This window comes from Columba livia, chromosome 4, assembly GCF_036013475.1.
Source record: "Columba livia isolate bColLiv1 breed racing homer chromosome 4, bColLiv1.pat.W.v2, whole genome shotgun sequence".
NCBI classification, from domain to species: domain Eukaryota; kingdom Metazoa; phylum Chordata; class Aves; order Columbiformes; family Columbidae; genus Columba; species Columba livia.
The window spans coordinates 10,541,249-10,558,672 of record NC_088605.1 but is presented as its reverse complement, the minus strand read 5'-3'; the positions used below and the strand labels follow the sequence as shown (position 1 = coordinate 10,558,672).

General features: G+C 42.7%; 1 protein-coding gene across 6 annotated transcripts in view; it reads right to left on the bottom strand.

The window, feature by feature from the left end:
* Positions 1 to 10,973: 10,973 nt before the first annotated feature.
* RGS12 (regulator of G protein signaling 12) overlaps positions 10,974 to 17,424 on the bottom strand; it is a 93,786-nt gene continuing 87,335 nt past the window's right edge. For all 6 annotated transcript variants that reach the window (XR_010472100.1, XM_065060441.1, XM_021288430.2 and 3 more), the window contains one exon: positions 10,974 to 16,344. Coding sequence is in view for 5 of the 6 variants with exons in the window: in XM_065060441.1 (XP_064916513.1) it covers positions 15,980 to 16,344 (365 nt within the window). In the remaining variant the exon portion in view is untranslated. The remainder of the gene's footprint in view (positions 16,345 to 17,424) is intronic.

Here is a 17,424-nt window from a genome sequence, read left to right as displayed (position 1 = left end):
CAAGCAACACAGTGGGGAGACAATTTTTCCATGAAGGTTTATAATGTTGGAGGGGATTTCCACAGGCTATGCTATCACATCATTGTGTCTGTTGTCACAGTAATGGTTCTTGTTAGTACAGTTGTGCATGCATAGGTTTATGGACGAAACCTTCCTACTGTCAGCAAGGCCTGGAAGAGCAGGAACCAGGCAAATTTGGAATTTTCTTCCCAGAAGTCAGCAAAGGGCAAACAAGGAGTAAAAAAATTCTTTGCCTCTATGCATTTTTTGTTGTCTAAAGATCTGAAATAATTAAAGCTTCAGAATAGACTTGTGGAATGGATCTGTCTTATATACACTCATTTCAAACATGGAAATAGGATGTACAGTCTGACCTACCTGGGGACAGCTGGCAAAGCTGGAACATAGATTTCCAACTCCTACCTTCATTTGTGTCTTAGGCCACCAAGCTTTAAACTACTAGTCCCTACACAATGGTTTGTAGACATCTGCTTACCATCCAGGCTACTGAAATTGTGCAAAGAAAGAAAAAGCAAAACAAACAGACAAACAAAACCCTCCCCCACAAAAAAGGTGCCCTTAGTCGCTATTCCATTCAGAGTTCCTGAGAGCTATGCAAAGAACAGAAGATTGAGGTAGCAAAGGGAGGGACAAGATACTTCTTTAAAGTTGTGGAAATACCCTCTTCCATACATTTCCAGACAAAAAGGAAAAAAAAAAAATCACTTCCAAGACCAGAAGCATCAAATTACAAACAAGAGTTGCAGAGTGTCTTTCTGATTCCTCAATATGAGACAAAGGAAGAAGCACCAACACCAGGAGCCTCTTTAGCTGATAGGATTGTGCTGGCACAAAGCAAAAGACATCAAAGCCAGGACTGACAACAGCTGCCAGAGAAGCACCACCATATGATGGGAATTACCCCTGAGTAAGAACTGAATAACAACCAGTGATTTCAGGGTTCAGACAGATATGAATCATTAAAAAACCCTAACTACTATTAATGCATATACACTGCCTCCATTGGTTCAGCAGTGAGCTGTCTGAACAGGCCTTATGGCCATAAAGAAAAGGCAGAATCTGAGAGTTTTTTTTGTAAATTATGTTAAATGATCAGTGACTCTTGCAGCTATTTATAATGAGACGAATGTCTGCTTGCCTTCATCAGGCTTTTCCTAGAATCAGTGAAAAATTAAGTATGCCATATACTTTTTGGAGAAACTTTCTATCTCATTGGCAAGAAAATACTCAGAAAACTGAAGATTCAGTTTTGATGCTGAATTCTTATAAACCTCGCAGGCCTTTGGGTACTTGGGAGTTCATAAGGGTGAAGGATAAGGTCTGCAGATACATGTGTGTGTCATCATGTGAATCTTTCAGCCATGAGCAGCACAAGAAGCGTGCATGGAGGGACAGTCTGGGAACAAACCAGGGCAAGGAGAGCTGGGATACCTGAATCCTTACACTGGTCTGGTTAATGCCATTCCACATAGAGCCACTGAGCAGCACAATGCTGGGTGAGCTGGGAATGACCCCAAAAGCAGAGAGGCACCAAGCAGGGAGGCCATCCCTTCCCCTCACATGTGTTCATGCCTGAATCCATCAAGAATCCAGATGCACAGAGCTTCCAATGTGAAGATAATCAAAACAGGGATAAAATAAGCAGCAGAGAGCTTAGGGACTTTCAGCGGCCGTAACCTTCTTTATTTGCTCATGTACACCAGTGCTGCAATCACTGGTGCTCAGACAGTTTACGGGAATCTCAGCTGACCTCAGGGACAGACTAACCAGAGGTGACAGCAGCACCGGTGCACGCAGCCATCACCTCCTCAGCACACAGCGCATCAAGTGGACTGTGCCTGCAGCAGCCCTCTGCCAAAGACCAAAGAGCCATTCTCACATTCAGTAATCACCAATTTACACATTGTTAAGACCCCTGGGGGATGCCTACCATGAGAGAAATGTCTTCTGCTGTAGGGAGGAGATGCTGTTTGGTTGGTATTGTTGCAGCTGAGAATGCAGCAGCCTGCAAGACCAGGGGCACTGCACCAAAAGCATTGCCCCATGGGTCAGGCTGACGAGCCCACAGAGCTGCTCTCCTTCATCTTCTCAAATCAATGCATCTGTGACTCATTATTTTCAACATGCTGAAAGAAACTTTTCACGAGGGGAAAAAAGAATCAGGTGTGTATGGAGCAAATACCGTAACAACAATGAGGAAAATGATAAAGATATGGAAACAATCCATATGGCATTCAAGATAAAGACTCTAGCATGAGATTTGAGACTTCAGTTAGTGACCATTTCAGATGATGCTCTGTAAAACACTAAATAGAAATATAAACATGAATATAGAAATAGGTGTCTGTGTGTGTGTGTAAATATATATATAAAAGAGAGGAAATCTGGAAATAGGAGCTAGAGAAAAGACCTGGCTTTGGGGTGACAGAATACTTGGCAGCCTGTATTGCAGCTCATCCCACCAGTGAAACGGCACCTAGAGTCTGGTTCTTGTTTTCTAAGAAAATTCCATTTTCCTGTTAAAGAAAGGCATATTCTTATTCTTGACTTTGCTGCACACACTATTTCCTGTGGAGTGCACATAATCCAAATGCATTTAGAGCCAGATTCTGCTACTGCTGAAGTCAATGAAAGGTTTCAAAATAAGACTAGGAATTCTTTATCGGGTTTGCAGGCTGTAATCCTTCCATATCAAAGGCTAAAATTCCCCAGTTTCGGCATTTTTCCCTTAATATTGACATAATCATGGGAAAACGAGATGGCAAATAAACACACAATAAATGAGCAGAAAGAGACAGAAATCCCTGCTGCAGGGGGTATAGCACATACTGATAATGGTGCCTCATATGTCTGTCTTTCCCCACTTCCCATATTGCAATGTTTTCTATTTCTTTAAATTTAACAATAATTAAGAAAAGTCGAGACTGATACCAGACTCTGAACTACTTAGTAGCAATGAAACAATATTAGCAACCATCCTAAATAATTAAATACCAATAAAAAGTAAATTAGCTGATTCAGCCACCAATATGAAATAACAAAATTGGAGCTTTTTCCACCAGTTAGTTCATTAGACATAAGTAAAAAAGACAAGTTTAAACACACACGCATCCATTTTCACTCATTCCTGCGTACCAGCTACCAAGCAGACTAGGGGAGTGTAATTCCATGACTGCCAGTTTATCAGTGTTCTCCATATTTACATTATTTCCTGACCATTGTAAATGTTTCTGAGAAACCTACAATTCAGCTACTGCAAAACTGATAAAAAATTATAATCTTTGCTAATGACTAATGGATTCCCCCATGTATTTTTGCAAACTTCTATGCCTCTTCATAGTAACAAGGTATTCTTCTTTCAAAGCCATGTTCTTTGTCACTTGCGAAGGTAATGTGGCAGCACACTGAAAGGGTTGTGCTGCCTCCCAAGATGATTGTAGAACCATAGAATAGTTTGGGTTGGAAGGGACCTTCAAAGCTCATCCAGTGCCACCCCTGCCATGAGCAGGGACATCTTCACCAGATCAGGTTGCTCAGAGCCACATCTAGCCTGGCCTGGGATGTCTCCAGGGATGGTTCATCCACCACCTCTCTGGACAACCTGGGCCAATGTTTCACCACCCTCAGTCTGAATCATAGAATCACGGAATCATTTTGGTTGGAAGAGGCCCTCAAGACCATCGAGTCCAACCGTTAGCCTAACATTGTCTCTAAACCATGTCCCTAAGAACATCATCTCCACATCTTTTAAACACCTCCAGGAATAATTCAGCCACTTCCCTGGGCAGCCTGTTCCAATGACAGACAACCCTCTCTGTGAAGAATCTCTTCCTCTTTTAGTTTAAAACCGTCATCCCTTGACCTACCACAACAGACCCTGCTAAAAAGTCTGCCCCCATCTTTCTTATAGACTCCTTTTTAACTACTGAAAGGCTACTGATGTACTGTTATGAAGCCCAAAGCCAGGGAAGGAAGCAGCTGCAGGCTACGGCATTGTTGGCACAAGGAACTAGAGTTAGATTAAAGGTCTCTGCAAGTGCGATGTGTCCAGGACACTTACACAACCTGATGAGTGCACGTGAATTAGAAGTAATTAAAAGTATTTTAGCATGAAAAATACAACTTTAAATTCATCTTTCAAGGAGGGCAGAATGCAAGCAAACATGCTTGGCAATTCTGCTCTCAGTTTACTAGCAGGGGTTTACTACAGTGCCAATGTGAGACTGATGTGCAAACCCTCCCGACTTTCTTTTCCTCTGGGGGACCTGCAAACTGTGTTGCAGGCCTTGGTGTCACCATTCGAGGGGATTACTTTCCTCTCTGCTGTTTGAGATCATTCCCATCATCTTGTCCTGGAAGCTGTTACCAAATCTCAGCAGTCCTTGTTACTTAACAAATATCCCGATCAACAGAATTGAGGCTGATACTCACAGGCTCCAAGGCTAGTGACTTTTACAAGACTTTAAAATAAGGCAATGAAGCAACATGGGGAGTCTGTGAGGAAGCATTTGCTTTCCCCCTAACACCTACTGCTCAGGGCTGCCCTGACACAGGAGGGTGCAGGTCAGACCTGTGTCGGGAAATGGTGCAACCTCAATCTGGTTGCTCACATCCAAACCCAACATCTTCACTGCTCGGCAAGAACTGAGCCTCCTCCATCTCCTCTTCTCTGTTCTGGAGTGGTGTCTACAGCAAAGCCATTGAGCTCCTCTTGCTTACAGCATGTGCAAGGGAAGAAAGCTGAAATAATTTTTTTCACTTGTTTGTTTATTTCAGAAAAAAAAAAAAAAAAAAAAAAAGCTTTGGCTCAAATCAAACTGAAAAGTTGAGTTATGCACATGAACCTTAAACAGTGTAGCACCCAGCTTTCCACACAGCCTCACTGCAACTGCAAACACCTCTGGGTGTCACCCCCTCCTCTTCCAGGGAGCTTCAGAAATCTCAGGGGAAAAAAAATCAACATGGTTTTGCCTTTCAGAGAGGACCAGAGTCTTGGTCCACCCTCTCCTGCACCAGACTTTGCTGTTAATATTCGCGGTCCCCAAGCTCTGCATTATGTCTGCCACACCATGACAGAGCAAACAAATCCTTTTACAAACCATCCTCCCACTCCTAGATGCAGCGAAGCTGGTAAAAGTGCAGCTGCAAAAGGCTGGTTGCTGGGCAGCTGAGATCCAGCAAACACAGCTTTGGTGCTGCTGCACTTCAGCAGATAATGCTGGGAGAGACAGATACACCTTCACCCAAATGTCTACTCCTCCTCACTCCTCTCACCTCCCACATTCCTCCAGCACCTCTAGCAGCTCTCTTGGCTTCGCCAACCTGCAAGCTCACAGCTCTGGGGATTTCTGCATCGATTTGCTTTCTCTTCTCTCCGGGGAATGGAACTCTTCTCAGATCTATCATGTTATATTTTTTTTCATCTCACTCTCTCACCACCCTCATCCCTCACTGGCACACTGGCTGTGGATGTCCCATCCTGGACCACCACCTTGCCAGCATCCTCCACCACCAGCAGCAGAGTGAACATCTTCCTTCCATGTACGAGTCGGTCTCACTGTGTTACCAGGTCTGCCTCTCCCCTCTGCCTTCTGCAGGGCTTGGCGCACTCTTTTGGTAGCTCTGACTTTCAGACCTTCATGCTACCATCACAGCTCCTCATGGAGATGGATCTGACCCTGGACTCCTGGATTTTCTCACATGATTCCTCAAGTTGGCCTTGGCATGTTTTCATTAAACATTGCTCTTCACCAGATCCCCCATCCTGGTCCTTATCTGCTGCTTCTACTCCTTATCTCCCTGCTGCCCCTCAGACACGGCCTCTTTGGTCTTGCTCTCCACTAGCATCTTCTCTTCCCACACTGCTGGGTCAGTGCTCAGAGCTATAAGTACCTTCAGCTAAAAGTATCAGACCTTCTGATTGTCCCCCCAGCCAGAGGGTTGTTGTACTCCTCTCCCTTCCCCAACCCAGAGCTCACAGCCTATTGTCACCACCTGCAGCTGGCAGGAGTGGGCACAAGACCCTCGACAGCACAGCACCCAGAAGGTCCAGCCTCTCAAATGGGCTCTCGGCAGCAGCAGCAAACACCTCCTCTGGTTTCAGCACTCCTAAGAAGATTCTCCCCATTTTATTTGTATTTTTCCTGTGGTTTTAGCTTTGTTTCATCAACTCCCACACCAGCCTTTCCTGCTAAAATTTACTTTCCCAAAGAGGCAGATAACATGCTGGTCAGGCTGCAACTCTGCAAGCACGACCTCCTGGATGCTTTTTCCCATTGGCATGTGTGGCTTTGTGACAGCAGGATGAGGTACCAGACCATACCCTGCCTACGAATTTTCTCTTTTCTATCGACCACCATTGCATGCACTGATTTTGTAATGGTTTCATGCTTTCTTCTCTGTGAAATCACATTTTTAGCCAGATTCAGCCACTGCAGTTGCAGACATATATTTTAAAAGCCTTTACTTGCAGCTGTGCTTGCAAACGTTTCTTGAATGCATCCAGAAAATTTTAGTTCGGATCTGAAAAATCAAATCATATGAAAGTAGCAATGGAAGAGCTGGGCTTGAGCTGAAGAAACAAAACCAGGCTGTGATTTTATATCCCTAATCACACAAATCTGTGAGCGATTTAAAGCTCTGCTACAAGAGTATGCAGAACCTTCATCTATACACTCCAGACTTGGATCTAGGTGCAAAAACTAACCAAGACTGTAGAAGTCCATTTCAAGATGATACTTAGTTCTGTTCATATACGCAGATGTCATGGCATATCTAAAATACTGTGCCTGCAATGACTCTAGGATGTCTTTGCACAAAGAGACTGTTCCTCCTGCTGTATGAATAGGACTGGAAAGCAGGTAACTGTATTTTTCAAGGACTTTGATATAAACCTTTGCCGATAACCCTGGCTGAAACTGTAGGCCCATATACAGAGGCGTATGATTTTTTTTTAGCCATGTATTCAGTGAAAACTGACAAGAAGAGGTGTAGAGGCACCCACCTTCCACCGATGCCAACCTATTTAGGTAACTTCAGCACAGGCTGATTTGCAATTGTTAGGCATGTACATTTTTAGCTGTGCTCAAATTCCTGCTATTCCACCCACTTTCTTCATTAGCATATTAGACGCCCCCATGGCATACTTTAAAACGGTCTATAAGTCAGGCATGTGTGAGGGAAGGTGGATCCACTTGTGCAGCTGAAGTCTTCGCTTTCGAAGTGGGGAAGGGCACTAACAGGGAAGAGACAGCCCCATGAGAAGGACACCAGCCCCACAGCCTGCCTCAACTTCGGGGTGATTTCCCATGGCAGGGTGGAGAGCAGAGTTCACAAATATTTCTCTAATTATTCTGATTACAGCACTAATAATATTCTGTATAGAAACCTGTATATATGTACAAATACATATTTTCCATATATACATACTGAACCCAGATGTCTGATTAAACATTCACGTTCTGCTTTGCAGGTGAGTCACACATCAGGGGTTGACAAGCCAGGTGACACACGCTGATGAGCCTTTTGGCTATGGTGACTGGGGGAGCCACACGACGAGGCTCCCTCTGCTAAATCTGCACCCTGTGCAGGGAGCGCTCCTGTCACTCAGTGTCACTGTGGCCACTGCCCAGGGCCAGCCTGGCTCCTTGGACAATGGATTTTGCTGTGTCACCATAAGGATATTCACATTATATTTATCAGTCTGTATTGTCAATCTGTTAATTTAGCACAGTGTTTGCTTAGGCTTTCCCTGGGGTTTTTGCATTACAAATGCAAACCTGTAAGGGACTGTCCCCAGAGGGTTTTTGTAACCATACGAGGAGTAGGTGTCATGCCAGTCAAGCAGCTGGCTGATTAGGACAGTGACAAATTGCAACTTCTTTCCCCATCAGACACAAATCTCCTTTATCCCCTTTTCCCTCCTGGCTCTTCCTCCCACTGCCTTTCTCCTCCAGTTTCTCCCCTGGGTCTCCCTGCTGCCAAGCTCTTGATCCTACACAGGAGCCCAATCCTTGGACCTTAGTCCCAATGCCTTGGAGTGCGTTTAGGAGAGCTGGCAATTCAACGGGTAGGCAGAAAGATAAGGTTGCCTCCTGACATGGGTGTCCCTCAGCCAGGGACACTGGATACAAAAGCCCCACTACTCATGGCCTCCTCTGTTACCTCACTCTGCTCCTGCCTGTCCCTGGTCTCATCCTGTTAGAGACTGCTGCACTTTTTTTTCACCAAATCAACAGGAATTCAGTCCCTGATAAAACCCAAAGGCCCTTTTCCCCACACTCCCAAAAGCAGGGCAGGCAGAGCTGTCCCAGGAAGAACCTGGGGTCCCTCTCCAGGAGCAGCCCAGTCCCCACTGTGCAACCCTGACTTCAGAAGTGATTTGTGGCTCACTTACTACCTCTCCACTGGCGTCCAGAACAGGCTGAGGCTAAAGATTTCACAGCATGGACAATGTCCCCTCTATATTTCTTTCTCTCTCATTTTCCCCCTCATTCTCCTGAACCTCCAGTGCCCCTCTTTGTAATTGCTGTACAGGTAATTGCTGCTCTGTGTAATTGCGGCAGAGACAATCTGAGCTGTCACTGACTTACATTGTTCACACATCAGGAGAAACTGGCAGATCAGAGTCACCCCACCCAGCTTCAGAGACCTGCTGCATATGTATTTACATCTGGGGTGGGTATCAAGGCTCTCAGTATAAGCAATGGAGACCTAGAAAATACAGAACGGAATTTAAGTCAGCTGTCCAAAAGTATGTTTCAACTCAAGGTTGAAACAATTATTCTTAATATCCATTGATGTATTAAACAAATTATTATTTATATCTGTGAACAGTATTAACTATAACTCTAATAAATATATAAAGTAACATCCATGTTTAGGATATAAAGGCAGCTTTGGAACCTAAGTTAGACACAAAGATCCTAGCCAGGATCACCTAAAAGAGAAACCATAACTTTCAGATCAGCTCTGTTAAGTTTTTTTTTAATTAAACTGGACTTTCTTTTGTTCACTTGAGGCCAAATCCTGTTAACTGCACAGCTGTCTAGCAAGAAAAATTACATTTTACAGCACCGCAGAGCGGGTCCTGTCATGGTATAAGCTGATGTCAGTGTAATGAATGGCAGCAAAATCTCCTGCCTGTGTATCTATCCCTTTCCCACAACAGCATAAAACAAACAGGCAAGATGCAATGGGAGGACCAGCATTGTCCAGGAGACAGAGGTGGTGTGAGACTGATAGAGAGTGCTCAGCCATCCAGCACCTTCCAACGGGAAGATGGACATCTGCCTCTTTGTGCCTTCAGCCTCTTGCCAGGGAGTGAAGTTGCAGCATGTGTTGTTCTGGATTTTCTATTACCCTCATGCACATGTTTTACTCAACACTCAAATGAGCAGGGATAAGATCAAAGATGTGCCCACCATCACTGATTATCTCCTGGTTGCAAACAAGTTTCAGGTAACTGCTTTGCAAACAGAGGGCTGATCTCAAGCAGGTGTTGCTTAATCCTGGCCATAGTAGTGATTCTGGAAATTTTAGAAGTGTGGAAGAGGTTGAAGTTGTGTAGATGTTGGTATTTGAGTTCAGGTTGTTGGTATGCTGGCAAATACAGCTACCAAAAGGGATGCTTGAAAGGATGCTTGTGCAAGTCTATAAATGAGGGAGAACAGTAATTAAAGGATAGTTTCCCCTCATCACATGGTTTCATCTTTCCAGAAAAGACTCAGATTATTAAGAAATACCCTGGTCACCTCTTGCAGAAATGGAGACATTAGTTTCATTTTTGTGCCTTGATTTAAGATTATGCCACTCCAAGAGGAATAGCTTTAATTAGATGAACTTCTAGCTGGCCTTTCATTTCTTTATCAGCTTTATTCTTTATTGAGGCTTGAAGCTGTACAATAACTAAGTTATATACTATTTTGAGATTGTGAGTAGATGTTTGCAGGCAGAGAATGTAAATGAGTTACAGGTTGATGCATCCTGGCAAAGCAGACACAAGGTATATAGGAATAGACTTCTCAAAGTTGGACGTCAGGGCCCAGCTGAGGGGTCTTTACAATACTCACCTCAAGGCTCGGTGCTGGCTGTGGACACTTGGAAATGCTCCAGAGGCTTTGCAGCTCTGTGTACCTGCAGGGGTGGGATCCCGTACCACCACTGGAAACTGGTATGGGATCACCACGGGGAGCAGCAGAGCATTGGCATGGACTTGGAAGAGTTAAGTTTCATCCCACTCCCATCAGTCACTATTTTCTGCTGTTGGTACTCAAACTTCTGCATGGCTTTGCTCGGCACAGAGTGTTCAAATTACGAACAAAGAGGATGATGAATGAGCAGGGAACTATTTAAGGAGCATCATGTCACTGACACAGGTTAGTCTACACAGACACCGAGCCAGCGGGGCCCCCAGTTTGTTCCACTCTTGCTCTCTGGCAGATAGAGCACCCACACATTTTAGCAGGGCCTGCTGCCAGGGCAGAGCTGTTCTGGTGCATTTGTCCACTCAGAAACTGCAGAGCTAAACCATCCACCCGGACTATGCAGAGGGGAAGCCAGAGCGGGGTTACACTGTACCTGGAAAACATCCAGCTACTGCCTTACCCCAGGTTTGCAATCCCTTTGCTTTGCTAGAATAGAGCAAAAGGAGTTAATTAAAGGCTAAAAGCCTAATCCACTGTTATTAAATTCCAGAGGATGAGCTATTTTTAAGGTATATAAATATTTGGCAGAAATTCTTAACAATCCTCTTTTAAAGGAATTTCTTTATGTAAGCTAGGTTTAAGATGACATCTTTGCAAAATCTAATAAAATACAGGCTAGTTTCACATTGTCTCATACTTCCATTGGAGCTGTGATGCCCAAATGGCAGCAGGTCCCAGAATCACTGAGAAAACTTTTTTCACGTCTTTTCACTATGTTGAAATTAGATATCAATGAAGCAGTACCAGTTCCAGTGGTATAAATTATTTACTTACTACATACACAATTAACATTTTAAATGAGTTTGACACACTTACAATTCTATAAACATTATTGTGCAGTACAGGATTTCTCAATGCTTTGGGGAGATAAGGCATGAGAAATAAATCTAATGTGCGTTTTCATATTAGAAAGACATTATATGTAAGTTTGAAGACAAAAACACAAATAAAACAGGAATATAAATCAAATTCTGTACAACATTTTAGACTGTACAACAGAATGATCACTTGGGATTAAAAAATATAAACAATTTTCTTTCCTCATCTTCCACAGAAACAATTCAGAGAACATGTTGGTTCATGTGTAACGTTTTGGATTTGCTAACATTTTGAGTAATGTGGGCAAGATTTGTAGACACCTGATCATCCAGTACTACTCAGAAGATAAAGGTTTCCTGAAAGAAATCAAGAGTAACCCAGCTAAAAGTGACAGTTGCTCCGCAGCAAGGAAACATTTCAGTAGTATCAATGAAAGCTTTCCTTGTGTTTCAACTGCTATCGGATTCGGGTTCACAAACCTCCTGGTTGTTCAGTGCCCCACGATGCTGAGCTTGGGCTGCTGTTCCAAGAGCACAGGCAGAGAGGAGGACTTGGATATGCCACTTGTTTTTGCTGCGGGGTAAACACCCACACTACCCGCAGAGCAACACTGTTGTCACACGGGTTTGCTAAAATCCCACAAAGCTTGGAAATCTGCCTGTCGGTGCAGAAAACACCGTCGTTTCTAAACCCAACACAATGAGCTGCGGTTGAGAGTTAGGAGGAGTGCCTTGGCCCCGCAACGGTTTTGGCTTCTCACAGCCCTTGGTAAGGACCTGCCGTTGGGCCATGGCCTTTGTCTAACTGAGCCTCTGGAAACTTTCCAAAATCTTTGAGAAATTGTGAAAAGATGCCTCTGGGTGTTTGCATCACGGACGCTGTGGTGCACTATTGTACACTCGCCCTGTCTCCCAGCTACCGAGTACTTCAGGAGAGATGATTTTAACTGACAATATTCACTATCAGTTCTGTGTTGGAGTGGTCTGGGATGAGCAGTAGCACCACTACTGAGAAACAACTACCAGCAAGGATTTCTGTTTTGTGGTGAAAATCAGGAAGTCCTGATTGTCCCTGCTACAACGAGATAAGGAGGCTACCAGCTGAGCCACATCTTTTAACAGCTTTCTGTTAAGAAGAGTAAATTGCAGCATCAGAAGAGGAGGAGGAATAAAGCAATGCACGCTACAGCAAAGGCAAGAAAAGAGGCCAAGAAGTAGTGCACAGAGGACCCAGCATCCTTGAAAGACATTAAATAGCCCCAGAAGACTTCCAGGGGCACGAGAAAGGACATGGTAGAGTCAGGTATTGGCTCCTTCCCACAGAGCAGTAAATCTCTTGCAAACTCTTGTTGCTAAGCCTATTTATGTGCCTTCGAAAAACACCAGTTGTTTGTCATGCAGTCCCCCAGAGCTAAATTGTGTGTGGTTTATTTTGCCTGTGTGCTATATGACAAATTTGTTGACAAGGCACACTGCTATTGTAGTCCTAAGGGGGAAGTCCCTTTGCAAGTTTGCCTATATGTATATTTTCTATTCACAGACACATAAAGAAAAAGAGGCCGGGGGGTGGGGGGAAACAACCAAACAGACAAACAGAGACTTGCGGAGTTTATGAGGCTAAACCCACTACCATTTGAAAATCAGATGCCATAACAATAAGTAAAATATAAGAGAAATGCTGTATTAAATAACATTTTAAATGCTGACTGATTTCTAAATGTTGGTGCTTTTTCATATCACTGGTTGTTACAGTTTCAGGTTCGAGTACTGATATAGGCCTGTGGATCTCCTTCTTTCATATAAGAGGACAGGGAGACCAGATTCCCTTATTATTTATCACTGCAGGATCAAGGAAACATAAAAGTAACTGTCTGTACAAGTGGAGTTTCAACAGGGGAAAATGGGGAAAAGTGAAAGAGAAATAAAGCCACATAAAATCTGATTATCTTTAGGAACTAGCTGGCAAGATGATAAAGGATTAAGCTATGATGCAGCACTTCAATTGGGCTGGGTTTTTTTAATTGCAAATAGATTTCATTAGTAGTGGAAGTCACAGTATAACGAGGCAACTTAAAATCAAATTATAACGTTGATGTCACACAGTAATTAACACTGGACAACATCCTTAGTAAAATCTTGGAAAACATCCGTCAAAGACAGGCTCTCCATATTCAATTTTATTAATTCCATAACCAGTGGCAACTGATTCCAGCAGGGTTCACTTTTATATTTCACCAAATATTGATTAGGACAGCTAATATTATTAATTATTTCTAAGTCTAAGTAATTGATTTCCACCAGGCCTAGCTAAGAAGTCATTGTTCTAAACAATATGCTAATAACTGGCTGAACAGTGCAGCACAGGGAGGAACATTTCTTCCCATGTCCCCTTGTTTGCAGGATTTCCAGGCACTGTGCCAAGATTTCTCCCTATATTAAAGAAAACTCCATTCTTTCACATCCTTCATTTTTCCTCTGCACAGCTTTACTCTCCTGTGCTGCCAAATTCCCTTTGAATCCTTGATACAGTCAAATCCAGTTTGCTGCACTCAGAATTTAAAGCCAGCATATTTGTTTGCTTCTTTTCTGAGCGCAGCCACTTGTGGAAAGAAAACAGGAGAAGGTGAAAAACCAACTCTTTGATTTGACCATGGCTTCTAGGAGCTTCATCTGATGGTCCCTAATTGAATAGTCAATCCCTTTCCATTTGTCAGGCTTTATTATATCTCCCCTCAGCTCTCTCATTTTCCAGCTGTGTTTCTCACTAAAAGTCACTTAAGTGCACTTGCGCAATAAGATAAGCAACCTTGTTTCATCTAAAATACCAACCAGAGACTAACAAAGAGTGTAATTATTGTATTTGAATTTCAAGCTTCTACCTGTATGAAGTGAGGATTTGATTTTCCAAGACACTCAAAAAGCACAAAGCATATCACAAGCCAAAAAGCCCTCTTGAGTTTGGCTGGTGTAATATTGGTCTTGATTAGAACAAAGCTATTAATTTTCCAGAAGATCGGAAAAAAATTGTAGCCATTTATGTGTGCAAAGAAATATCCTCTCAAGGCAATTATTAGCAAAAAAAGAAAAAACAAAACAAAAACTTTAAAAATACATAGATACTTAAATATTTTCACATCATTGGGTTATTATTGTTTTGTTACACAGGTGATATATAGTACAATACAAACTAACATATCCTATGGATCACCATAAAAGCTCTCCCCCTTTATCCTCAGCACAGGCACAGGTACAGTCTGAGCACTTGCACAGTCAGACTGCACACAGTCCACTACGGCTGTACTTTAACAGCCCAGTCCATTGCAGTGTGGTACCCAGTTACACCAGTTTCCAACCTGTTCACTCATCTCAGTTGCTGCCCACTGTGTTTCCCCAAGTCTCTAGTATCTATGATTTTAGCATGATTCTCAAATTGATTTTAATCTTTCATATGTTTTTAAAAGAGCATCTATTTCATAGGATATATCCTCATTCAGTTACATTCAGTTGAGCCGAATGTCAACAAAGGTTTTCCTCAATATAAAGATCAAAATCACTCAGCAGTAAAAAAGTATTAATGGGTGTTGTGTCCATTTATATCACTGGAGTATTTGAGGTTGAACTCTTAAGCTTTAAGAGTCTTACTTTACTGTCATTATATCATATTTACCTCTTTCCTGTCTTACAGAATTGAGTGTAAGAAACTGAGTGACTGCCTCCAGTATCCTCATCTATTCAGAAAATTCACCATTTTTGGTAGGTTTTAGGAGCAAAGAAAAAGAAATTAATGAATAATTACTGTACTGTTTTAGACTTACTGCCTGTGCAGATCTGCAGTGGAGCTATGCAACACAACATTTAAGTCCCACGATAATTCCAAGGCAGTGAACCACCAGAAGGTCTCAACATATACACTCACTATTGTTCCACGTTGGTGAGCAGAGGTCCAAATGCTCCCGTTTCTTTGTGTACCCTTTTGCTTGTCCAGATTCATAACCCCTTCTGAAGAAATGGGAAAGGAGGAAAAGGAGCGGGTGGCAAAAGCAGCATGTTCAGTAGTCTTAACTACCTTTTCTTTCTCAAAACTCTGCCCAAGGCTACAAGATTAACTGAAACTAGAATTAATGACAAGAAGAATGAGGGGCACTTAACCACTTATTGAAAGAGCAATAACAAAATTCCCCTTCCCCCAAAGCTAAAAGACACTGAGAGCAGTGATGAGGAGTGACCTGGGTGACCGTCCCACCACTGAGTAATTAGTATATACATTTCTGGTATGGAAACATCACCAGTGTTGGCTACAGGAGCAGCTATTATTCCCAGCCCAGGAAATTCACAGCTTTTTGTTTCTTACTGCCTGTATAACAATGGTTTTATTGCATATATCCTTCCAGGCAATGCATTAGGCAAGAATGAATTCCACTTGGACCTCTTCCCAAATGTTATGAGACAGATAAGAAAATATTAAGAAAATAATCCTAACATTTTACACCAGTAACTGATTTTACTTCCACTTCAGAAGTCTACCGACACACAGGGAATCCTGCACACCAGGAAAAAACATTGGAAGATTAAAGTGACATTATCTTAAAATAAAAAGTTTGGGTAGGGAAATTTAAAGTGAGTTTGTCTTTATTAAAGACAAGAAGGGTAGGCGTGGAAATAATAATTTTAATTGCACTGTGCAATGGAATCATCCCAGGGAAAATGATACAGAAAGGGTAAGAGAACGAAAAAAAATAGGTCAATACTTTCATTGAAATACTATTTTTTTCACTCTGTGGGTTCTAACTCACATAAGAGACAGCCTGGCAGGCTCGTTGAAGGCAACAGGTACTAAAAACAACTTAAAACCTGCAGAAACATGTCTCTAAGGGATATCTCCATTGCTGCTGGTGTCAAGCAAAAATACCAGAACTTTTAATTAAAACCAGAGATTTAAACAAAAGTAGCTTTATACTGATTCTCAGTGCTCTTATTCTTCTCACTCTTTACAGTAATCAGAGAGGGAAGGTCTGATGTCCTGTAAACTCCAGTCCTCATCCTCCCCTGGCAAGACCTCAGTTCCGAGATGTAAACTTCAATGCTGAGGTTCCCTTCAGAATCATCACGGGAGCGTGTGCTGGTGTCCTCCAGTTTGACTCCATCCACATCAATGATCCTGTTCACAGGGAGCTCCGTACCGGGGTTCTCTCTCACACCAGGAGGATTAAAGGTTCTGCTGGCCTTTGCTTTGTGAGACGTTTGCTTACAAGAGTTCCCTGAAGTCTCTTGTGAATCTTTTTTCTTTCTGTGGTTTGCACCTAATGGGAGAATCAAAAACAAAAGACACAAAACAGAAGAGTTATGCATCTCCTGGGTTGTAGCAGTTTCCAGTATTGCAGCCTCCTCTGAGGCCCTAGTGGCAGATAGCTGGGATATTCATCTGCCCTGTACAGGAGACTTGATGTACCAAGCAGGTAACCAAACAGTAGATCTCGATACGTGTAAAACATTAATATGTGGTCTTAATTTAGCATTTTTCAGGGTTTTTAACAAGAATCTGTTAAAAATAACTACTTACTATAAACTTGTACAGCTCTAAAATGAAACATCCCACCTCCAGCAAACCCAAAGGTGAAGGAGGAGAATACAGGGATCCACTGGGGCAGAATGGGAGATGTTCCTTGACTTGGACTGGCCTCCAACACCCGATCCCTGCTGAGATATTACTGTCACTTGGCTAGAGATTAATTCTTCTAGCATACTAAGAAACTATGATTTGAAGATGCAGTTCACTGTCCTGAACTGCAGCTGAGAAATTGTTGAAGATGGTGTATGGGACAAGAAGAAAGAACTTAATCTGCTGAAGGGCTTCAAACATTCAAGAAACACCTGAGTTATGTGTGATTTTTTTAACCTTGAAGCTTTTCGGTACAGCATTTGTAAAACCACAATTGTTAGGATTTGGGCTGGTTGTCTAGAACTACTCACACAAAGGCATTACTATCCCAAGTTAACCCTAAAGCCCTGAGCTCCCCAAAAGCTGGTTTTGCCTTAGGCATGAGACTGCAAACTGCTGGGCACTTGTTACAGCATTGCAGACAAAGCTGTTCCGCCTTTTTCAACAGGCACCAAGGAGGGAAGGACAAAGAATGAGTTGATTTCATTATTCACACCATGGTTATCAACATGATTTCTATAATTGAGGTGCCCCCACCATAATGGTATTAAAAGGGGCAACATCTGCAGGGAGCAAGAACTGCTTTTATTAGACCAACTGATAGGCAAGGAAAAAAGAAAACCTTTGGAAGGCACAAAGGCAAACCTCAGCAAGGGCTTCCATTCGACATTTAATCTTTTTTTTCCAGGTATACCAGCTGGTCTTTTAAAAGACACCATCT